The sequence below is a fragment of the Aphis gossypii genome, chromosome 3 (assembly GCF_020184175.1).
Source record: "Aphis gossypii isolate Hap1 chromosome 3, ASM2018417v2, whole genome shotgun sequence".
Lineage (NCBI taxonomy): Eukaryota > Metazoa > Arthropoda > Insecta > Hemiptera > Aphididae > Aphis > Aphis gossypii.
In genome coordinates this window covers 4440582-4464626 of record NC_065532.1, presented here as the reverse complement: position 1 = coordinate 4464626, position 24045 = coordinate 4440582, and the positions used below count along the sequence as shown (strand labels likewise).

The 24045-nt window shown below is 24.2% G+C and overlaps 2 protein-coding genes across 3 annotated transcripts in view; one reads left to right on the top strand and one right to left on the bottom strand.

Moving 5' to 3' along the window:
* The first annotated feature begins 8819 nt into the window (after positions 1–8819).
* LOC114125627 (uncharacterized) overlaps positions 8820–24045 on the top strand; it is a 38448-nt gene continuing 23222 nt past the window's right edge. Inside the window, exon 1 of the mRNA XM_050205025.1 lies at positions 8820–8968. The gene's annotated coding sequence lies outside the window, so the exon portion shown is untranslated. The remainder of the gene's footprint in view (positions 8969–24045) is intronic.
* LOC114125626 (ubiquitin carboxyl-terminal hydrolase 3-like) overlaps positions 9907–24045 on the bottom strand; it is a 28386-nt gene continuing 14247 nt past the window's right edge. For both annotated transcript variants that reach the window (XM_027989359.2, XM_027989360.2), the window contains 11 exons: positions 22708–22855; positions 22425–22547; positions 22214–22342; positions 20915–21112; positions 18506–18742; positions 16844–17018; positions 15802–15934; positions 15624–15742; positions 15355–15545; positions 15247–15293; positions 9907–14463 (listed from right to left, as the gene is read on the bottom strand). In XM_027989359.2, the coding sequence (XP_027845160.1) occupies positions 14345–14463; positions 15247–15293; positions 15355–15545; positions 15624–15742; positions 15802–15934; positions 16844–17018; positions 18506–18742; positions 20915–21112; positions 22214–22342; positions 22425–22547; positions 22708–22855 (1619 nt within the window). In that variant the 3' untranslated portion in view covers positions 9907–14344. The remainder of the gene's footprint in view (positions 14464–15246; positions 15294–15354; positions 15546–15623; positions 15743–15801; positions 15935–16843; positions 17019–18505; positions 18743–20914; positions 21113–22213; positions 22343–22424; positions 22548–22707; positions 22856–24045) is intronic.

Sequence of the window (24045 nt, the reverse complement as noted above, 5' to 3'; positions counted from 1 at the left end):
ATTAAGTTTAATTGACATGAAGGAAATTTTTATAGATCCATTTATATTATACTGCAATGAAAACGACATTTTAAGTATTCCCTACTGTCTTGGTTTATTCTATTGATGCAGAAGTTCGCGAAATGTGTAGTATTCTATTGCTATAGTCTTAAACAAATAAAGTACAGTACACCATATAATCTTACCTAATAATTACTTTATCTAATGGACTATAAAAGATACATTTAATTGTGTAGCAGAAGGTAAACAATAAACACTAAAGAATTTACAATTGAAATTCTTCCCTTTTTAAAAAAAAAAACCATTTTAAAGATATTTTTGAATATGCCTAATAAGTAATGACTACCTAATAAGATATACAATATATCCGAAGTATGAAAATAAAATTAATTGGTAACTTTTTTTATGGCTGTGAGTATAAAATAAAATCAATCAAATGATAAAAATAAACACATATTCAAACAAATCATCAATAAAAGAGTTAAACAAATAAATAATTATATGTTAAATAAAAAGTAGTTATATACATGGGCGTCCCCAAAATTTTTTCTAAGGGGTGCAATTTTTTTTTTTATCTGGATACATAGGTAGACCTATTTTTAGAAGCTTATTTTTTATTGGGAATTTTACCAATTGCTGTGGAAATAACATTATTCTAGGGAGGCAAGTACACCCCTTGCCCCCCTTGGGACGTCCATGGTTATACAAATATATAATAAAAAATAGTTGTATACAAATGTACTTTATTATATAACAAATTAATAAATCAGCTATTATTACTTATTAGACATGACTCATTAGTAATATAAAAATATATATATCCTTATTATTGAGTAGACTAATATAATTTCTAAATCTGTAAGTATAATATAATATAACAATAAACAAATTACTAACTAATTAATATTAAAATTATAAAATATTTTAATTATATTTTTTTTTTTTCAAAGTACTTTAATTTTCAATAAATTGTAAACTTAAATTAATAATTGTGAATTAATATATGTTTACACAATTTAACTTGCTATTATTATCACAAATTTGGTTAAAAAGAATAGATATTACTTGAACAAAATAATAAATAACAGCTCTTAAAATCTTAAACATAAAACCCTTGAACTACAAAAAAGCAGGAGAAATTTACATAACAAAAAATATTTTAAAATTTTACACTAAAACTGAGATTTTTGCTGATTTTTTTACGTAATAGTCATCTTACTTCATTTTAATATATCAAAGAATACGTACGGTATTGCCTTTTTAACTTAATTTGGAGTGAAAAATATAAAAATAGAAACTAATTAGTAATTATAGACAATACGATACAAAAACAAATAGGTCAATAGGAACATAATATTGTTATTATACTTAAAATAGATGTTTATTGTATCCATTTTACGTGTAAACTAGAGTAGTTGTACCCGCATAATAGGTTACATAAACAACTAACAAGTCGGTATTAACTAACTAATATTTCTTTTTGGCCTTAGTAGTCACTAGTCAGTATAGTTGTTACAAGTAGTTGTTAGGTACCTACTAACTACTAAGTACTAACACTGCTGTGTACTAGTAAATACCTAGTTGATAGACAAAAAAGTACCGCATTGTTTATACACATTACACACGCGTCATGAATCATGATCATAGTTTACATAATTAAATGAACCTATTACCTACCAGTTACCACAATACATTCTCGTGCATTTTATTATTATACGTAATATATAGATAGATAAATAAGGTTTTTTTATTCAAAGATTTGTAATAACTATGTTTTGTTTTTCTTATAAATTGTGTGCTCAATTATCAATTGAAACTGATAATAATGTATCACTCTCGTATCGTGATTATGGTATGTGGTGGGCGGTCCAATATTTTATGATTCAAAAATTTGGCTACAAGTAGTTGTATTTTGTATCAATTTCTATAATGCCATACACAAAATACAATATTATACTATCATATCTAAAGACTACAAATATATAATAAAAATAAGGATTCATAGTTATGATAAAAATACTCGATAATATTTTATATAATCATACATAATATACAAACGTTTTAATGTATAACACTTCGACCATAATATTATAATATATTATAATATTGTGTGTACTAGTTTTATGTATTACTAAATAATTGACTTCGATAATCGATACGAATATGAACTACTCCCTCACCCCACTTAAACTCGCCTCTTTATTGGTTATTGTAAGTTATTTGTTAAAAGATAATTTTAGACTACTTCTTAACACGTCTCTCATAACAGTTATAACTTATATTATTATTATCTTTGAAATGTTTATTAATTAGTATACGTATAATAATAAAGAACGCTAATGAAGTAGGTAGGTAGGAATTTCATTTATCATGTATATTACTACTATAAAACTGTTCTGTTTTTAATAATTGTAAACTAAGATTTTTTTACTTGATTATAACTCAGTAAATAAAAATGCTTCTGGAGTTCTGAACCATATTCAATTATTGTAAATTCTGAGCTATGTTACAATTAAATATATTACTTTTTGTACTACGTGATTACGTTTTTATATAGAAGTGCTGTATCATAATATTTAAAAATTGTCTAGATGAGTGGAATTTTATTCAACATATTATTATAATATTATAAATATGAAAATTAATTTAATTATCAGAATAGATTATGATTTATAATAATTTAAAAGTATACAATCAACTAAAAGTTTAAAGAGAATAATTCTGTAAAACGTTTTTAAAAGTGTCAGTTGTATCGAATGTTTTCATAGTATTTAAAATTTAAATCTCATTTATAAATTATAAATTATAATTATATCAATATCTTTATTGTTTTTTTACAAATATTATCATTATTTATTAATCATTACATACTCGGTATTCGTAATAGTCGTAATGTCGTATTATGTAAAAATAAATACATTATTATTTTCGTTTTCTAGACACATAGAAAACTTAACTCTAAGTTATCTGTCATTCTAAACACGTATAGTTAACAGTCCAGAAATATCAGAGTTCATTTATTAAAATACGCCGAATTTGATAACTGCGTAGGTACCATACTTAAATCGTTGCTTAGGTGCAACTTTGCCCTAACTCCTTTGTGTGTTCGTGCTCAGAATATTATTATCAGAGATGTGACCGCTTTGGTGTCACATTTGTCTATAGAATAGAAGCAATTTAGAATAGGTTGCTTATAGCTGTCTTAATAAATAACAATAAGTTTGTCACTGCAGTACGTCAAATAACATCTAGAGAAAAATAAAAACCAAGATCATTTTCTAAAATTTATAGATCTCAACTTTTCACACAAACACCTATTTTACAAATTTTTACTACAATACGAACAAAATATAACAATAACAATGAAGTTATGAAATAGTATTAATAGTACCTACCTACAATTAATACGCACTAATACCTATTACCTATATACTATATATTATCTTTTATTCGATTTCAATAACATTATTTTAGTTATAATAAATAGTGTTACACGTAGTCTTAGCTCCTTGTTATTATTACGCCATAATATTCTACTAATTAGTAATACTAAGGTATTAACTGTTAAGTAATATGAAATATAACAATTTAACTCGCTCAGTATTGAAAGAGGTGCCAGTGTTGAAAAATGTATTTGTTTTTCATTTTCATTAAAGATAAAAAATTAAAAAATCGAATTTCATTGCATTTTTCTGCATTTAATCACTAAAATTTATATGTTGTAACTTATTTTAACAGAAAAATGATACTGAATACTGATATATATATTTAATATAAGACTTATATTAATACATAGCTACTTATGTAAAGAATTAATTTTTTTTTTACTTAAACAACTAGGTAGGTAGGTACATTATTTCTTAACATTTGTGTAAATTAACGTAATTAATGAATGATACTAGTAATACATCTTATACTAAGAAACAAATAATTTTTAAATTTTTTTTTAGTTCACAATAGAATATCGAAGGTTATATTATTAGTAGATATAGTACTTCTTTTTCGTAAAAAATTTGAACTATGATACAACAAAAGTTTCATTTGAATAACGAAATTTGTTAAGAGGCGTCGTACCTGTGTAGCAGTGACGTATTTAGGATTTATTTGAGAGGGGAGATATGACTGAAATAATTTTTCTTCCTCCACTCGAAATATATGAAGATACTATCAATTTATTATTACATCATACCTAATGTATATCATTATAAATTCCGATAACGAAAACAATAATAATTCTGGGTTTTTATATTTCTTATTAATTATTATTTTTTATTACAGTAGCATAATAAACATATAAAAATCCACAGCTAGAATAATTTTTAAAAAAGCAAAAAAAAATTGCTTTATTTGAAATCAGATTGACGTGAAACGAATTTATGTATAAAAATTAGATCTCTATCTTATACATAAAAAAATAAGTATATACTTTAAAATCCTAGCCCTAATTATTATATTATGTTCAATGTTCATAGTAGGTGCATAAAACTTATAATTATAACATATTAAATAATATGAATCAAACTGTAGCCTTCTAGGTTTTAACTATTTCGTCAATAATTTCTTCAACATCCATTCTTATCTTGTTATGAATGTTAAGCTTTGTAATTGTAAGCCCATTCAATCTGAACTAAAATCAAAACAATATTCAAAATTTAAACAATTAATAAAATATACAACAAATATTTTATTAATGAATAGGGAATATTTACCTCCTTCATAGAATTTCTTAAATATGTTTTTAATCTTTTCATACAAGCTAATGCAGTTAATATAAAATAAGCTAAAAAAAGGTTATCTAGATATATCTCCCTCATCTTCCTCCGTAAATATGCCACTGCCTAGTGCCTATGTATGTTGTTTCCGTCTTATATACGAGTACTATATAGAAAATTTTTGCTACTTTTAAATGGTTATAATAAAACTTATGAGAAACTGTATATTAACATTTCAAACTTTTTCACTGAGCAAAAACATTTTTATTAACATTTATAGAAAAAAACTGAACATTTTGAAATATCTATAAATAGCCCAGGCTCAAAATATTTAGCAATAAATTTATACCATTTTATCGAAAATACTAATATAGTCATTTGATGAAAATTTCAAGTATCTACAGTTATTTGTTTTTGGGTATCGTTAATCTTTTTATGAGAAATCGTTATTTTGCACTTAAATCTTCTAATGCGTAAAAACATTAACATCAAACGTGCGCTCATAAAATGTACTTACGAAATAACGCTAAATATTTTCTTTAAATGCAGTGATAATAAAAATAATAACTCATAAGGAATATTATATTAAATTTACAGATCTTAAGTAATTTAATAGTATGAATATTAAAAATGATATGAAATTCCAACTCTTACAAAATAAATAATTTTGAAAATTTTCATAATTTTGACAAATGTCGTTAAAACTTAAATGCTTATTAAAAAGTATTGCGACTATTTATTTTTTACATTTTTAATTTTAAGCTTTTTAAAAATATTAATTACCTAAATATAATTTTCTATCATAAACCACCCTCAAAATTTAAGATCGAAGCAATTTTTTCTTCTACAAATGATGCACATAATTTACTTATAAAAATAAAAATATCCATCGTTGTTCAAAATGTTCAATCAATATATTTATTGCTTCGTTCAGAATTTGTAGCGTAATGTAACTAGTGGACAATTTAGTTTAATTTTTGTGACATACATTATAGTTAGGTTGAAGTATATGCTATTGAACAGCCAGACAACAAAGTCGCCCGTCTGATGACCTTCACGATTGACTGAGCACAGATATATTTTTTTTTCATAATCGATTAGTCCGGAAGTATAATAATAGAGTAAAAATATTGTTAACATTTTTTATGTAACCTTTGTATTTAGATATCATACAATTAAACCTCTTGTAACTTATTAAATTGATTAGGTTTATAAAATAAAATTAAAGTAAAGTTATAATCATCTATCTGTATGAAACACAATTCTGAGTGGAGACGATTTGTACAATATTATTGTATATTAAACACCAGCAAACACGATTTTTGTATACTTTATAATTGAAACTTAGTTGTCTTAGAAACTTTATTGTTTCTCGAATCGAAATTATAATTTTTAACATCGGAGACATTCAGACATTGATGACTAACGAACAGACGAAATAAACTGACAAGATAGATAGTTCCCAGTTTCCCTCCTTTGTTAGGTCAGAAATCAAGACAATATATAACTTCATCGTTATCTACCTGTATTGTTTTGTACCATATGAATCGACCGTGACTGCTGCTGGCGCTTGATTTTAATCACTAGATGGCATTGATGACAATGCGTACGGCTTAAGTCATAAGATTTTTCATATTTCCTATTCCTAGCCAACAGACTGATTGGCGGGCGATACACTCCTCAGTCCTCATGACACGATTTTTTTTTTAAAGAGATAGTATTTTTTTAGAAAACGTTTCAAAATATAAGTCATAATACTGTTTATGTTCATAAAAAACCAGTTAAATTATTTCATTGTACATAATACAATATTTAAATATTCCTGATAAAGAAATAATTAATAACAAACAGCAGTAACGTACGAATTTGTCATTTGACTTAATAAGTACACAGTATAACAGTTGTACCCATTCAGCTAACACGCGATATAATGAAAGTCGGTATAACGAAAATCTCGATAGTTAATAACCAATTTATTTTTCGGTCCCTTGGAATTCATTACACCACGAGTTAACTGTAGTATTAAAATATTCTATAAATTATATTTTATACACACGCTAGACACAATAGATTTAAGTATTTAACCACCAATCTCACCACTTTAGCCATCACTTTTTGACTTGGAATATTAAGTCGTATCTACACGATGTTGGTAAAACGCAATAGTTGTAATCGTGACTGATGATTAATATTACGATAGCTTAAATAATAATAGATGGTAACAGTGGGGAAAATAATATTATGATAGTTTCCGTCACAAATAACTGAAATAACAATGCCATGATAGAGCTATAAGAACTGGTGTATATCAGACTAATGATATATATATATGATGAATAGAAAATAAACTCTTACAATATCATTATAATAGTATCATTCGTATCAAAAAAAAATTATTAGCTATAGATAGTTAGACATACTAAATCAATACTTACCTTTTAGTATAAATACGCATTTGTGTGGATGTACATTGTACGGTGTAAATGCATTTTCCAAATTAATCATGGCGTACTTACCATTTCATAGATAGATTTTAAGTTCTTCAACCAGGATACTTATGGTGTCATTTAATTAATATTCTAATACGACTATAGTACTATACGAGAGGAGTGGAAGAGTTTCATCTGCAGATTGATTGTCACAATAAAGTAAAGCAGGTCAGTATATTGTGTATATACATATGCAAATAATATGTGAAAGCTCAATTTGAAAGAAAATTCAATTTCTTCTAATCATTTCACATACCTAGAATAATTAACTTCCATCTTACTGATAGTAAAAACCAGCCAGGTACATGTACTTACTAAATACCAACTGTCACACATGACACATGTCACATGTTCACTATAATCTTTAACACTATCACAGAATACTTAATTAAATACTAAAATAAGTCGTGTTGTGGTTCAGCTGTCTTTATGACCTTTGTACTTATGTGTATTAAAACTATTTGGAAACACCTGAAAGAAATATTATAGTAATTTATTATTACCAGTTAGTAATAACAATTTGCAATTTGTATATTTAAATATAAAATATATTTATCCTATTTTAGTCAGTGGTATCTTCATGAGTGTTGATGAAAACATAAGTACATAACGTACTTAGATCTATACATGACCCTCAATCTCATCATTTATGAGCAAATAGTCATTTTATTATATTAATTTAACAGCGGTTTCCAACCTTTTTAGTTATGCAGAGCACTCATTTTGCAAAAAAATCTTTGAGACTCACTAATAACACACGTATACTCATATGCACATAATAGTATATATAATATTTAATATTGTATAGTTCACGGCCCATGGGTTGGAAACCGCTGTATTAACCAGGTACAAATATTCTCGAACTTACCTATACAAGAATATTTTATTTTTTATTAAATAACATTTGTATTGATAATTTATTTATCTACACTTAGTAGTATGGTAGGTAGTTAAACTAATTTTTGCACGTATGATAAAATGTATCTGTTATACACGCTAACAAACTCACAATCTTTTTTCGTGTAAAATTGAACTCAAATTTAACATATTCATGTACATACCCTCACTAATACAGTTATTACAGTGACTCAGACATCACCTAATTTACAACAGAGCAATACACACATGCTCACCTCTTTTTTTTTTATGAAAAAAAAAATACTGTAAATATTTACAATACCAATTTTCTGTATCATAACTATGTAAATTTAGTTGATAGGAAACAATGAATTCGCTTTGAGGAGAAGGTTTCGTTCGAAAGCACTCTTATAATTATTATCATGGTATAAATAAATCGGTTTCGGTGTATTGTGTCTGATAAAATAAATGTTGATATGAATTTTGTAAATTGTATACTGCAAGTTGGACAATATCATTGCTATCCGGTGAATTACTACTTGTTCAGGCACTTTTCATTGATATTTGGATTTCCCCATTATTAACCTTATCGCCTATCGGATTAGATAGTATATAGGTACCTATATAATAATAAATAAACGTATAAACATAACACGTCCAAAACTGCATTTAAACATTGTTATTATCGTGTCCACGATTTAGTTTTTCAGTCGTTATTCTAATGGCACTCGTTGCGTTTTAAAATGTGAGTATACTTACAAGTGTTTCATAATACAACTAGTTTTTTCGTTCAAAAATGAATTTGTCAGTAAAAAAAATAATTTTAATTAACGGTATTACGAATCGGATTCATACAATTTAAAAGATGATGTATAACGTTGGAGTTGCAGAGCTGCTGTTCCAAATTAAGTAAGTCTTATTTTAAATGAGAAAATATTTTAATACAATAGACCGACTTAAAAAGCATAATAACTTTTACCTAACTAGACGATGAATAATTACATCGATAGTAAATTAGTACAACTCTATATAAAAAAAAAAAACTGTAGTACCTATTGACGATATTTCGTCAAAATACACTAGATAAATAGCCAATGACATACATAGAATATATGATAAAGGTATAGTTTTTACTTTATATTATGTATTGTATTATTGCAATAGATAGTGAAAACGAATAGGCATAGGTAACATAATTATAACAAAATAATTACTACTAATTAGGTACATATAGATAATATAATTGTTTATTGGTTATACAGGTATTACACACAAATTATACAATATTATATTATTTATTATACGTCCGTGCCACGTGGTATACATTTTAGTAACAACAGAGAAAAATATATCACGAAATATCAAATTCGTTTTGTCATATTTATTAAAATTAAAGTATTCAATATTTAACAACATTATTTGCATTTAAATAAACATAATATATTCCTACCTATGACTTTGTTTTATAATCATTAAAAAAATACACAATATGTCAACGCTATTTTACAATTTATCGTAATATATAAAATAAAACACAGTCTCTCGTTAATCGTAATACATTCTAAAGCGAGTATAAGTACACAAAAAAATTCGTTTTTGGTATTAATTTAGAATATTTAACAGGCTTTTGCCTGAGGTACAAAAATATGTACAACGATACCTACACGGCTACACAGCACAATTATAAATTAGGTATGATATTGTAATCAAGTTCAAATACATAATATACAATATAATATAGTTAAATATTATATTAATATACTATAGTACAGTTACTCGTACACGCATGAAAGACAAAATAGGTACTAGGAAAAAATAAACGATGTGCTCTACACAAGAAAAACAACTAAGTGGTGCACAACTCAAAAACAAACAAAAAAAAGACAAGAAGTCTGTTCAATGGGACAATATCGATCGAATGAAAGCGAATGAGTTGCAGTATGTATTACGTATTATAAATCAAGTTCGGCCGCGTTAAAAGTACATAACGCTTTTATAACTCAAACGGGAATTCATATTCGGATGATAGCCCGTGAGAGGAAATTACATTTCTTTGGCCATTCAATGATATAAAATAAAAATTCAACGGTTCGGGCACATATTTTCGTATAATCTGTAGCCCGGTTAATAGAGATACCGAGATAACGTTTAGGGGAGAAGATTGATTACTGGTATGGACGAATTAGTACAGGTATCGCATATGTAATAATATATTATGTGTCTCCTACTTTTGAGGCGGCGATCATCATTATGCTTGCTATAATGTAGGAGGTTCATTCAAATAAACCACGTACAATATATATTGTAATTATTTCCTAATAATACATATTATCAAGTAGATTAAAATCAAAATCGTCTTCAGTCCTTATGAGCGGAGACATAGGGTCCACTGCACCACAACCCCGTTAAATATCGAATTTAGATGCGAGGTGAACACTGCCAGAGGAAGAAGAAATGTTGAAAAACACAGAACGTTTCTTGTCTGGTGGAGGTAAAAAAGATATGTGGTGCGAACGCCACTCACGAACTTAACAACTAAGTCAACCCGAACGGAGGTAGATTTGCGCGAAACTAACAGGGGTAGAAACAATACGCGCAAAATGTCTCGTTCGTAGAATGGTCGTAGGAGGGTACAAATAGATTACTGCACCGAATTCGGAAGTAGAGACGTTATGTTGTGAAGGCTCGAATGCGCGGAAACGATAAAAATTGACTTAAACACTTGTTGATGGAAATCGTTTGACAGCAGATCAATTAGACGATGGAGGTAGAAAATTAATCCGTTATCAGACATTCCGTTCATGGACGTTAGGTAAAAGTATAAGACTTCAATAATATTGGGAATCTGTGTAATATTGGTAACCATGAATAAAACGAAAAAACCTCCAAATCGAAGGTAGATTTTATACACATAATCGACGGAGATACAGATGATTGTATACGAAAAACTGCGATTCATCCGTCAGTAAAGTAATTCCACGTAAAATTGTCAACTTATTAATTGTCATGCATGTATATAGAATTAATAACGGATCTCTACTCGATCAGAATTTGATAAAAAGTTAGTTGCAAGAGTTACCACTGAACAGATATTTTATAGAGCCCATGGCTACTGTAATAACGAGGAAAACACTTTACACAAATATAGATTCAAATATTCAATAGGCACCAATTCTGACCACCGATGTTGTCAATTGAAGGCATCCTAAAATAGAACCTTATTTCAAAAGAACACACCAAGGATAAAGTCAAAATATTTGAAGAGTACAAAATAAAACAATTTCTTTCAATAAGAAATAATTCAAATATAGCCAATAGATGGGTGAAGGTACAACAGCGCATGAGTACTTTGCACCAAACCTATAAAATATTTGCTTCATGTTAGCAATATTTATCAGGGAGTGGGAAAATGAAGACAACATATCATTAAATATATTTGAAAACTGGACACGTTTGTTCAAAATTACAAAGTCAACATTTTTAAATTTATAAGTGTTATCCTGTACACTTATATTACAATAAAGATGTCAAATTGCACACCATATTATTTTATTTTTAAACAAATTTTAAGGTATAATTTTATTTAAGTATTAAAATGTTCTAGAGTTATAGGTATGCAATTTTCGGTTAAAATTTAATATTTTTTTCTTTTAAAATATATGTTTAACGTTCTAAGTTTTGGATAACATTCAAATTTTTAAAAAGAAACATTTTAGCAATTAATATGTTATTGTTTTCAAAACTAATTGATAAGTAGTACTTATTATACTGCAAAGCCTTCTCTACTCTTAAAATTATAGCCTTAGCATAGTTAAATTAAATTAACTAATAATAAAATGTATAATAATCTGATAAATATAAATTATTTTATTTTCCAAAATACAGTAGAACTTTGGCCATTTTAATTTGAAAATCAAAAAAAAATTATTTTTAATGAGGTATTGAAGTAATTTTAAGTTAATGAGATACTAAGGAAATGCTCGGTTTACAACTATTACAAATTATTATTATTTTTTTTTTTTCATTATTTAAGTTCTACTGTATTTTAACAAATAAAGGCTTGATTCAATAACCAGATTTATCAATTTTTATTTTCAGAAAGTATTGTTAAATAGTAAATGAAAAGAAGAACCATTTCTTCGTATTTCTTAAAAATTGCAATTGTTTTAAAGCACTTTTATTTAAAAAAAATCAAGAATATCAAGTTATTGGATCATGCCTTTAATTACTAACATAAAACTATATTGTAACATATTACAATTATAAATCTAAACACGAATTACATAGTTTTCACAATAATTGTAAAAGTAAATTACAGCTACACCTTAAGAATTATTTTATAATTAAGTTATTTAAAATCAATATATATTATGAATACATTCAGATTAATTTTTAACAGCTATTAAAACTACAAATCCATAATTAAAAATACATTAAACAGATAACAAATTAAAAAAAAACACACACACAGATATTTGCTGGATATGAAATTGTATAATATGAACATATTTTAGGATTTTATGCATAAAATTAATTCACCCAATGAACGGTTAAAAAAAAAAAAAAAAAAAAAAATGACAACACAATAATTTTCTAATATAATACATTATTTAAATGCATTTGTTAGTTATTAAAATTTGTCAAAAAAAATCACACAAAAACTATACTACTGTTCTTCTAGTTTTATTTAAAAACCATTAAAATAGTTATTATTTAAAAATAAAATTCACCAATAATTAAATGTATTTATATAATATATAATAAGTAATATATGAGAAGAATTAATATTTTTAATAATAATATAATTACTCAATAATAAATATATTATATTTTAATTCCTTAATATAGGAACACGATTATTAAAAAATAAAAAAATAAATATAAATTAATAATAGTTATCAGTGTATAATATAGTTACTGAAAATGAATTTATTAAATTAAAAATTATGTAGATAATATTTATTTATTAGCCTTTATATAGGAAAAATAATTGTATGATTTACTTTTCCAATATTTATTAATATTTTTTATTTATTTGTCGATAATTTGTATTTTATATTTTAAAATGCAATCAAAAATTAATAATTAGTAGTAATATTAGTTGTTTTAAATTATAAATTGAACGTCAATTAGTAAAATATTTTAAAATTATAATTTTTTGCATATAAATGTCAACAGTTATACATTTTAAACATAGGCAAATTAAGAATAAATAATTGAATAATTATTAATAATAACACAAAAATTATCCAAATTTAGAGAAACCTTTATCCAAATTCCTGATTTAATTATCCAAAATCCATCATTGCCAATATAACAAATACAATTTTATCAAATTATAAATTAATTACAACCCAACATGAAAAAAATATAATTCATTATGATATTATATTAATTGTACTAAATTAATGAAAGAATAGGTATATAATTTTCTAATTTAATAAATAATTATGATACTGTATATACTCATGGTCAATATGGAATTATACCCATTACCATACTTATCACATAAACCTTTAAAACAATAATGTAGTTATTATTATTGATTATAGTAATAACTAATAAACATTTAAATAAACTTTGGGAATGTTTTTCAACAAATAAGTCATTGGTCATAGCAAAAATTAATTAAAAAAAAAAAAAAAAAAAAAAATACATATACCTATAATTTAAAAAAAATTGGCAGTGTAAAGTAACAAATAAAAACCTAACATTTATTAACTCCTCAAGTTGATATTTTATTAAAATCTCAAAATTTTGAAGCATTAAAAGATGAAAATTAAAATTAATTGCCTAACCATGTTATTCAAATTCATTTTTTTTTTTTATCAGTTTTAGAAATTAGATAGTAGTTATTTCTTGAATTTAAATTTGATATTATATTATATTATTATATTATTTTCTCATATTATATTGATCAATAAAACTAGAGACCATGATTAAATAGTTAACCCAGCCACCAAAATATGATTCATACATGAGTTTTAATATTAAATTTTAACTATAGTTATTTAAATGCCAAAAACTCAACTAATATATAATTTAAAGTACTATTTGTAAATAAAAAAACCTTATTATTAGAAAAAAAAATAATAATAAGAAGTAAATATTCACGTAGTGATGACATTTTAAGCATAAAAACACATACAATAATAAGAATACTGTTTAAATTATTTTTAAATAGATATTCTTTTATAAATTATCAAAGGATATTATAATTAGGATGAATAAAATGCTGATACTTAAATTACAGCTGCTCGATTAATGAACCGAGGACATGTCCAGTCAAGAAAAATTAACACCCATTTCCCTCTTAATGTAGAATAATATATAAGCTTGCACATTTTCTACCAAAGACGCACCAACTTCATGTACTTTTTCATCATTATATTCATACCATTGACCTAAATTATAAAAAATAAAATATGTATAAAAATCTATGACATAAAGACAAGAAATTTAGATTTGGTGATTTTTCGAAATTACTATCACCATCTATTGTATTGTAACTTCATTTTTTTGGGGTTTGTATTAGTTAAATACAATATTTTCAATCTAAGTAGTACTCATAATATTTAAAATTACTACTAATCTAATCATAATAATAATAAAAAAAAAAAATTAGGAATATAATCGGGATTTAAAAAACTTAAGATGGTGATATACCCACATGTGTTGTCTCCGTTGTGTGAACGTAAAACATAGAAAATAAGCTTTCAGCGAAATCAATTTTATGGTGTTAGTTTTAATATTAGAGTCAATTTACCTGTTATAAAACTTAAAAAGTAGTAATATTATCTAGGATATCTCCATGGGCTTTTATTGATATTTTAGTTTTTAAGTGAATTACGAGCATTAAGAGTTTTATACAACTATAACTCACTTAAAAATTAAAATATCAATACAAGCCTATGAAAAACACTAGATAATATTATTTATTACTTTCAAGTTTGATAATAGATAAATTGACTATAATATTAAAGCCAACAGTAATACAATTAATTATGCTAAACACTAATTTGCTATGTTTTATGTTTATAAAACAGAGACAACACATGCTTTCTCTAAGATTAAATCACCTAAACTTTTTTTGTAAGATTTTAAACTAATAAAAAATTGCACTTAGAAACAAAACTTAAACTTTTTTATTTCTTAACTTTAAAACTTTAATACTTGTTTAAAATTACCTTCTTTTACATCTAAAGCATACGATTTATAATGCCCAGATCCTCCTCTGAAAATAGTATACATGATTAATTATATATATATATATAAAGAATTAGATTTTTATTTACCCTTCTCCATCGTGTACAACAACTGCAACTAAATCATACAAGTATGAACATGGTTTAACCAACACACTTTTTGTTTCTTCAGCCAAATATAGAGACATATCTAATGATGTCATAGGAAATTTAATATACGTATGGACTTTTGAACGATGAGATTTATCCCATCTAAACCGTTTTAGATGGAGACAAAGTACCTGCACAAATTTAGTAATTTTATTAAGTATAGAAAAGTAGAATTATTTTCCTATTGATTAGTAAAAACAAAATCTTACATTAGGCAAAGCGTGAACCCAAAATCTCTTAGTGGAATTTTGTAGGCTTTTACACTTTTCACAAAAATAAGAATTGTTATCATTTAGTTCTTCTATCTCAAAATAATGTTCCAAAGATTCTAAAAAAAAGAAGTTTTTTTAATCTTAAAAATATTTATATAATTTAGGTTAAATTTACTAGCTAAAAGATCAACCGGCTGAACTACTGATGGGTCAGCATTTTTATCAATTTTACGATCTGGAATATCTAATGATATATCTGAAAATGCATCACTCTTTCTGGAAGGTTTTTTACAGTTTAAACAGAGCACCTAATAAAAAACCAATATTAATTATTTTCACTGAATTAAATATAGTAGTTGGTTATAGATTCTTACAAATTGTATGATCATAAATAATGGAAACTCTAAAAACAATTAATATACAATTAATAAAGTATCATATTATTGTTTTTAAAAACGGGCCTTACACATTTTATATATTTATCTATTTATCTATTAAAATATCTTACATCCACTTTTTTTTTAAATGTTATTAAAAAAGAAAAAACAGAATATAATTTTAAGTATTTTCTAATTATTTAAAAAGTTATGAAGTTAAAAAACTAAAATTTGAATAAAATATCACTGAATTTGTTATCATTGAACACCCATAATATCATATAACATACAATTTGAAAGAACCTGTTTGGAAAATTCACATTTTACTATAACATAAGATGATCCATTAAACGTAGATAAATTTTTTTATATATTTGATAAAATACATGATCTGTTGGTACCACATTCCATGGATCAGCTTGTTTATATCACATAGAGTAAAGCGTAATGTTGTATCAAATTTCATTTAAACAGTCTAAATGGTATTTAAAAGTTTAAGTTAGAGAGCCTATATAAGAATGTATATAATATCTTATATAGGCTCTCTAGCTTAAGCTATTCACATACCTATGTAAGTAACTAAAAACTATTTAAATAAAACCTTTTCCAAAAGTCGAATTAATGTTAGTCAGTAAAAGTTTGAAGTAATTTTTCAACATAAAACTTATTAATATAATTTAAGTTATATACTTAAAAAAATAGGTTTTTAAAAAGTTTCTGATATATTTAATTATTCTAAATATCCCATTTAATTTTGGTTAAATCCGACTAAAACTTTACGCCTTACTCTATATTATATGAAAATTAAAAAGAATAGTGATTGAGTGAAAAATTAATCACCTCATTTAATAAATACCCACGAAACATCAAGGACACAAGTGTATCAATTTTACTAGGATTTTGATGTATTATTCCCTCCTCTAACAACAATTTATTTTTTTCATCTGTCAGCTCGTCATGTAAAGTATCCAATAAAAACATCAAAAATTCATGAGCATCATGTTGATGAAATCCTCTAAATATTCATTATAATTTTAGTACAATATTATTATTAAATATATATTATACAGCATTTTTTTTAGTATAACTTCATATTAATATTGTGACTTTTGGTTCACATTATGCTACAAATGGTATTTGTTCAACTAAATATATTATTATTAATCTTAAATAAGACTTAATTGTATTAAAAGAGACATTTTAAAACTAGAATAAATAGTTATTACATAAACCAGTAAAAAGCAAAATTCAAATAATTTTATGTTAATTAAATATAACTATAAACCATTTATAATACTACACTTTACTCAAAAAATATAATTGTTTAGTGTATAAGAAAAAGAAAGTTACTATACTAAAAAAATATTTAGCTTAATGACTTACATAAAATTAAATTTAATATTTGTTAAGTTGAATATTTTGAATAATTACTACCTAATAAATTAAAAATATTATTAGGATTTGAAAATTGAAATACATTTTTATTTTTGAATAAATGTGAAATTGGATGTATGAAACCGAAATCAATTAAGTTGAGTAAAAATCCTAATTCAAAGTATATTTATTAAAACTAGAGCCTATGAGATTGTAAAAATTATATCAATTTTTCTAGTCCTATTTAATACTTTTTTTATACAAGATTATATAACAATTATTATAAAATAAACTAAGTACATCAATTTCAAAATGTCTATTGTACAAATCAGTTTATTTATTTAATATTAATTAAGTACTAGGAATTTTTTAGTAAATCCACCTACATTAATTAACATTGGTTTTTAATATATTATAAAAAAATGAATGAGAATTTATATGATTTAATCATTTGAAATATAAATAGATAGTCAATATATCTAGGAAGGTAGTTACATTGTATATTAAATGAATTGTATTGTGTGTAGTTATTGGAACTTCTAGTAAAATGTTAAAAACTCGTGATTACAAATTACAATGTTATAAATAGCAGAATGATGACATTAAATATTTCTTGAAATTCATATAAAATAAAAACTACAATTGTTGTACTAAGATTCTTAATAGATGTTATAATTCTTAACATATTCATTTTGTTATACCTAATGGAAAATAATTATCATTAGCAAGTTACTTTTATAGTTACCATAGTTGTAGATACTAAATACAACTATTCACTCATTAATCACAGTATCTTAATTTTAAATAATATTTATATGTAATGAAGATAATGAGAATCATACCTTAAATAAAAAATATTTTACGCCTATATAAAAATAATGTCATTAAATAATTACATGATTATGATTAAAAGTATAGACATTTTTTTGTATACTAAGTTAATTATAACAGCAAAATGTATTAATACTACTATCACTGCTTCATAAAAATACAATTATACCTATATTTATAAATAGAAAAATACAACTATTTTATGCATTTAAATTACTATTATTTGTCCCTATAAAATATACTTATTTATTTTAATTTTAAACCATGTAAATATAATGTATTTTATTAATTACTAACTTGTAACGAGGTTTAATTTTGCAAACAATAGAGAGCAGAGCAGTTGGTGAAATTGCTTCTCTAAATTTATAACCCTCAGGTTTTTGCCATTCAACTAATGACATTAACAGTTTCCACATTTCTTGGGATATACAATGTTCCAATCTTGGATCTGAATTATTATTGTTATTTTGATTGGATATTTTAATTTCAGCAAGTTTGAACAATTTCATACAAAATATAAACGGCTTTAAATGGCTGAAATATTTGAAAAATTAAATAAAATAAATTACTTAAACATGAAAATTTGAGTTTTAAAAGTATAAATTACATATTTTTACTTATTTATAATTTTAACTAAAATTATACTTTATTCACACTTTTAATTAAAAATTATTCATAAGTGTATTTATTTAGGTTTAAATCTATTTGATAGACAAAAATGAAGATTTAATTTTTTTTCCTGAACATTAATGGTCTAAATCAAGAAATAAGTTCTTACATACTGTACTATTAGTGTCTTTAATACAAAATTGTAAAAGGAATAGATGGTATGTTAATATTTAGAAGGGAAATTTTAAATTAATGACATTTAGTGATTAGTGAATAATAAATAAAATAATTTGTATGCATACAATATATATGTAAGCAATTTTGCAATTGTTATAATAAGTCGATTACTTTACTTAATGTACAATGTACCAATAAAAAATATTTATGATGGGCTACAGTGTGTTTAGTTTATTAAAATGGGTAACACTAAAAAAAGGAAGCTATAGCTATAGCTATAATTGGAGTTAATTTTTAACTTTTTTTGCTAAAAAATATAATTACACTTAAATATTATTAATAATGATAATATACTAATAAATCATATCAAAATATAAAAATAAATTAAAATTTTGACATCAATTAACATGAGTTATAACTATAAATGAAAACAGAAAAAATGACTGTTATGTTAAATTTTAAACAAACAAAAAATAAAATTAGTTGATTAGAAATTATTTATGTACACCCAGAAAGTACTAATTTCAATATATTATAGAAATCAATTTCAGAAAAGAAATAAGTTTTATATAATTATTAAAGATTTTTGGCAATAATAAAAGAATTATTGAGTAGAATATACTTAAATTGGTAAAGTTCAAGTACAATGATTTTACATATTAAGCGTAAAAAACAAATTAAACATAAAAGTAATGAAATTAAATAACTAAGAAATTAAATTTATATTTTTTATATCTACCTACATAATTAACATTTATTTTAAATATGTGTACAATATCATTTAATATTATACTGATTAATAAGGTTAATGAATCACTCAAACAACTATATGAAAGCATGATACAAATATTAAGATGATTTTTTAAAAATATGAACTTAAAACTTGTACATTAAATTGAATCACAGTGAAGTATAGAGTACCAAAAAAAAAAAAAAAAATATTTGAGTTAGAATTTTACCAGAGAAAGTAGATCAAATACAAAATAAAAATGTAATTATCTATTGGAAATGTTGATATAAAACTAAAGAAGATTAATGGCTTATAATGAGGGATAGTTTTACTTATAGGCGAGACTTAAGAATTGATTTTGAAATATAGGAGTAAAAATTATAGAATAATCTTTTGCCTGGAGCTGATTTTCAGAAAAATGTTGTCAAATATAATAATATAGAAATTAAATTCAACTAGTTAGTCATTCATATGTTAACATGGATGTCTTATACATAAAATAATTAATTTAATGATCAATTTCCTATAACACACTATATTAATAAATAAAAAAAATATTAAAGAAGAAAAAGGCAAAATATTGTTGTTCCGAACTTGTGTAAAAAATAAATTATTATCGGGATAATGAACCATATCAATGGTATAAGTCAGGGATGGCCAACTTTGATAGACCTGCGATCGATCTCCGAGTTTTTCTAAGTGGTCGCGATCGACCAAAAAAAAAAAAAAAGATTGTCAATAAACAAAAAATATATTATATGTACAGGCGTGTTACATATCAGTGTATAATCTTGTTTTTCATAGTTATTTATTGCCGTTTTTCTAAATCTAATATTTATATTCGTGGGATATACAAAGATCCACAAATTGTTCAAAAATTTAAGAAAATGCCAAAGGGTGTCGCGATCGACTTGAATTCATCTCGCGATCGACCGGTTGGCCACCCCTGGTATAAGTAAAGACAATACACGGTTTGGGCTAACAAATTTCTTAAAGCATTTCATATTTTTCTTAATAAAAATAAAACTATATAGAATTATGTTTTAAGATGATTAGGAAAGTTTAAATAAAGTTTTGAATATATTTTATTACCTAAAGGTTAAGTGCAGTACATTCTACTCTTTATATTTAATAAGTCAGGATTAACTAAGTTAAACTTTTAATTTAATAAATAATAATATAATATTTACCGAAGTGATTGCCAAACTGCGTTCATAAAGCAATTATTTCCACTATTAGATATACCAACTTTTTTATTAGTTCTAGGACCTCTTTTCAATAATAGTTTTTTAGGTTTAGCTTTCAGTGCTGTTTTTGGTACAACAGCTTGAACTGTATTGTTTGAATTGTCAACAGTTTCTGATACAACAGCTTGAGGTTCTTGTTCACTAAATATTAAAAATATATTAAGCTTTAATAGACTTATCGTCTTAAATAGATTGTATATTCAACAATTTAAAAACTTTTAGGACAAATAAAAATGTCTAAAATAAAACTAAATTGATTCCAAAATGAACATTGGTATCTTTGACTTATCATTAACAAAATATAAAAATATATTTTATAGCATGTTCGTTTAATTTGTTTAACAAATTATAAAATAATATATAGACACTAATGTTGGAGTGGTAGAATTTGGCACCATTAAACATAAATTGGTACATCATATCTAACATTTTTGTGGAGATCGTGTATAACCAAACAATCTGTATAGATAGCATACAATATCAGTATACACAGTGGTGTATTTTCAAAATTTTTCTGGGGTGGGGGTCCACAGTTTATACATAATTAAATAATTTTTAAAAACTATGATAAAATTGATAACTATAATACCTATTACCTTTTCACACATTATATTTAGCCGTAACTTGAAAACTATCGTCAGAATACATAGAATACCGATTTTTATATTTATATTTTGCAAGAATATGTATCAGTTTTTTCCTTGAGGGGAAGGGGGGTCAGTACCCTTAGATCTCCTCTATAAATACGCCACTGAGTATACACAATAATATTTCTCTAGCATTGAATATGAGCCAAAAAATATTGTAAAACCAATATAATATATGTATTAGTAACAAAGACAACAGAAATTACAACAGATACATCAAGGTTAAGGTATTCTATCAACAATATAGAAAGGAACCTAAAACTATGATTAAAGACAATTTTGAAAAAAAATAGAGGTGTGATTTCTATAATTTCATTCTATAAATTGGTAATTTATGAATAATATTTTATTTTTATAGAATATTAACACAAATAATTGAATGAACAATTTAAAAATTAAATTAAATTTATAATAATTTATAATATATAATGTCAAGTATAAGATAGAATGCATATTATAAGACATAAATAAAATACTTCAGATTTTATTTACAAACATTTTAATTTTAAACACTACCTATACACTTTATATGAAATCTAACCCTATTTCAGTTATTTTAAATAACACTTAAAATTTAATCAATAGTAATATTTACCTAAGAGCCTGGGAAACTGTATTCATTAAACAGTCATTTTCAATATTAGGTACATTGACTTTTTTAATAGCTTTAGGACCTTGTTTAACACTTTTCTTTTTTGATTTAGTAATTTTAGGTGCTTTTCTCCTATATATATATAAAAATAATGTATTAAATTAAAAATGGTCAACTTGTTTATTATTATTTTTTTTTTTATTAAAATAATTACCGTCTTCTCTTTTTGTTACTATTATTTGCAACAATTGGTCCACGATTATACAAAATAAATTGTCGAAGACGGTTCAATTCATCATCATGGTTCTTTGGTTCTATATCAGAATTACACTTGTAACTTTAAAAATAAAAAATAAAATTTAAAAACTCTGGATATTATAAAAAATAACAATATTATGATAATTATTATGTATAAACCTATGAAAATATATTTAAAAATGTTTTGAAATATATCTTTAGGTCAAATAAACTATATGGTAATTATTTTATAAACTAACCAGAATATAGCTGCAGACTCTATATTTATAAATATGCAATGAGTTTCGTGAAATTCATAATGTGCGGTACTGTGTCCTGCAGCATTATGTCCACAAAGAATTTGTCGACACTCCATACACATCCATAATTGATCTACTCGTAAACAAACTGAAAAAAAATACTGAATTTAGTTAAATTTAATTATAAATTAAATTAACTAAATATTTAGTTATTTGTATTAGTTTAATAAAATTAATAACAAGTGCATTTTGAGTATTTTTCTTATGTAAAACTGCAGTTTCTAAATAATAAGAATTACATATTATTTAATTTTTAATACTAGTTTGAACCAATACAGTAGTAATATTGTCTCATCACTCTTACAGTCAATATTAAGTTTAATGCTTATAAAAAACTAATACCTATAATAATTAGTATGATCTTGAAAATATGGTCTGCTATACAGTACTAAAGGTATTACTTAATTGAATTGTTTAAAAACTGCTGGAAAAACTGATAGGCAATCATCAAACTGATAAATCAAATACCCTATTATAACCACTTTGTGCAAGTCTTGATACATTTTTTATTATTCAGTTTTGATTTCCCAATTTTTTTAATACTGTTTTGTAAAATATTGTATTTTAAAAATCTATGTCAAATTGTATAATAATAATTTAAATCAAATTATAAAATATATAACATTTGAATTTAATCCTTAATTTTGTTTGTATAGTTATTATTATTACATACATACTTATTATTTTTTTTAAATATATTTTTTGGTAGTATTTAATAAACAAATTAATTATTAGAAAGTATTATAGGTAAAGGTGGTAGATCAAAATATTTTTTTATGTATGTCGGGAACAACTAGTTCCAATTTTTTTATGAAAGTAGGAATGACTAATTATTTTTAATATTGCATTAAAAATTTTCAAAAAAGTAATTATTTATAATTATGTTTATGTATCTATACACAACATATATTTTTTTAAGTATTACAATTTGAAATACCTCGTAAATTAGTTGTAAATGTCTATATATTAAAAGTTATGTTTGGTAATATTAAATATTAAGTCTAAAATTGTTTATTGTATTAAACTATTTTAATTTCATTATATACTACTAGTAATACCAAGCAATGTATTTACAATAACTCATTTTGCAAAGGTTGATAAAACAATTAATGATTAAACTAGTCAATACACTTTCAAAAATATTAAAAGTTTTTATTACTCGATTACTCTTTATTCTTATTATTATTTTTTTAAATTATTGTTTTATTATTTGTATTTTTTCCAAATACTTTTCTTTCTCTGTTTAATTTTCTAATTTCTTTTAATATTTTTATAATA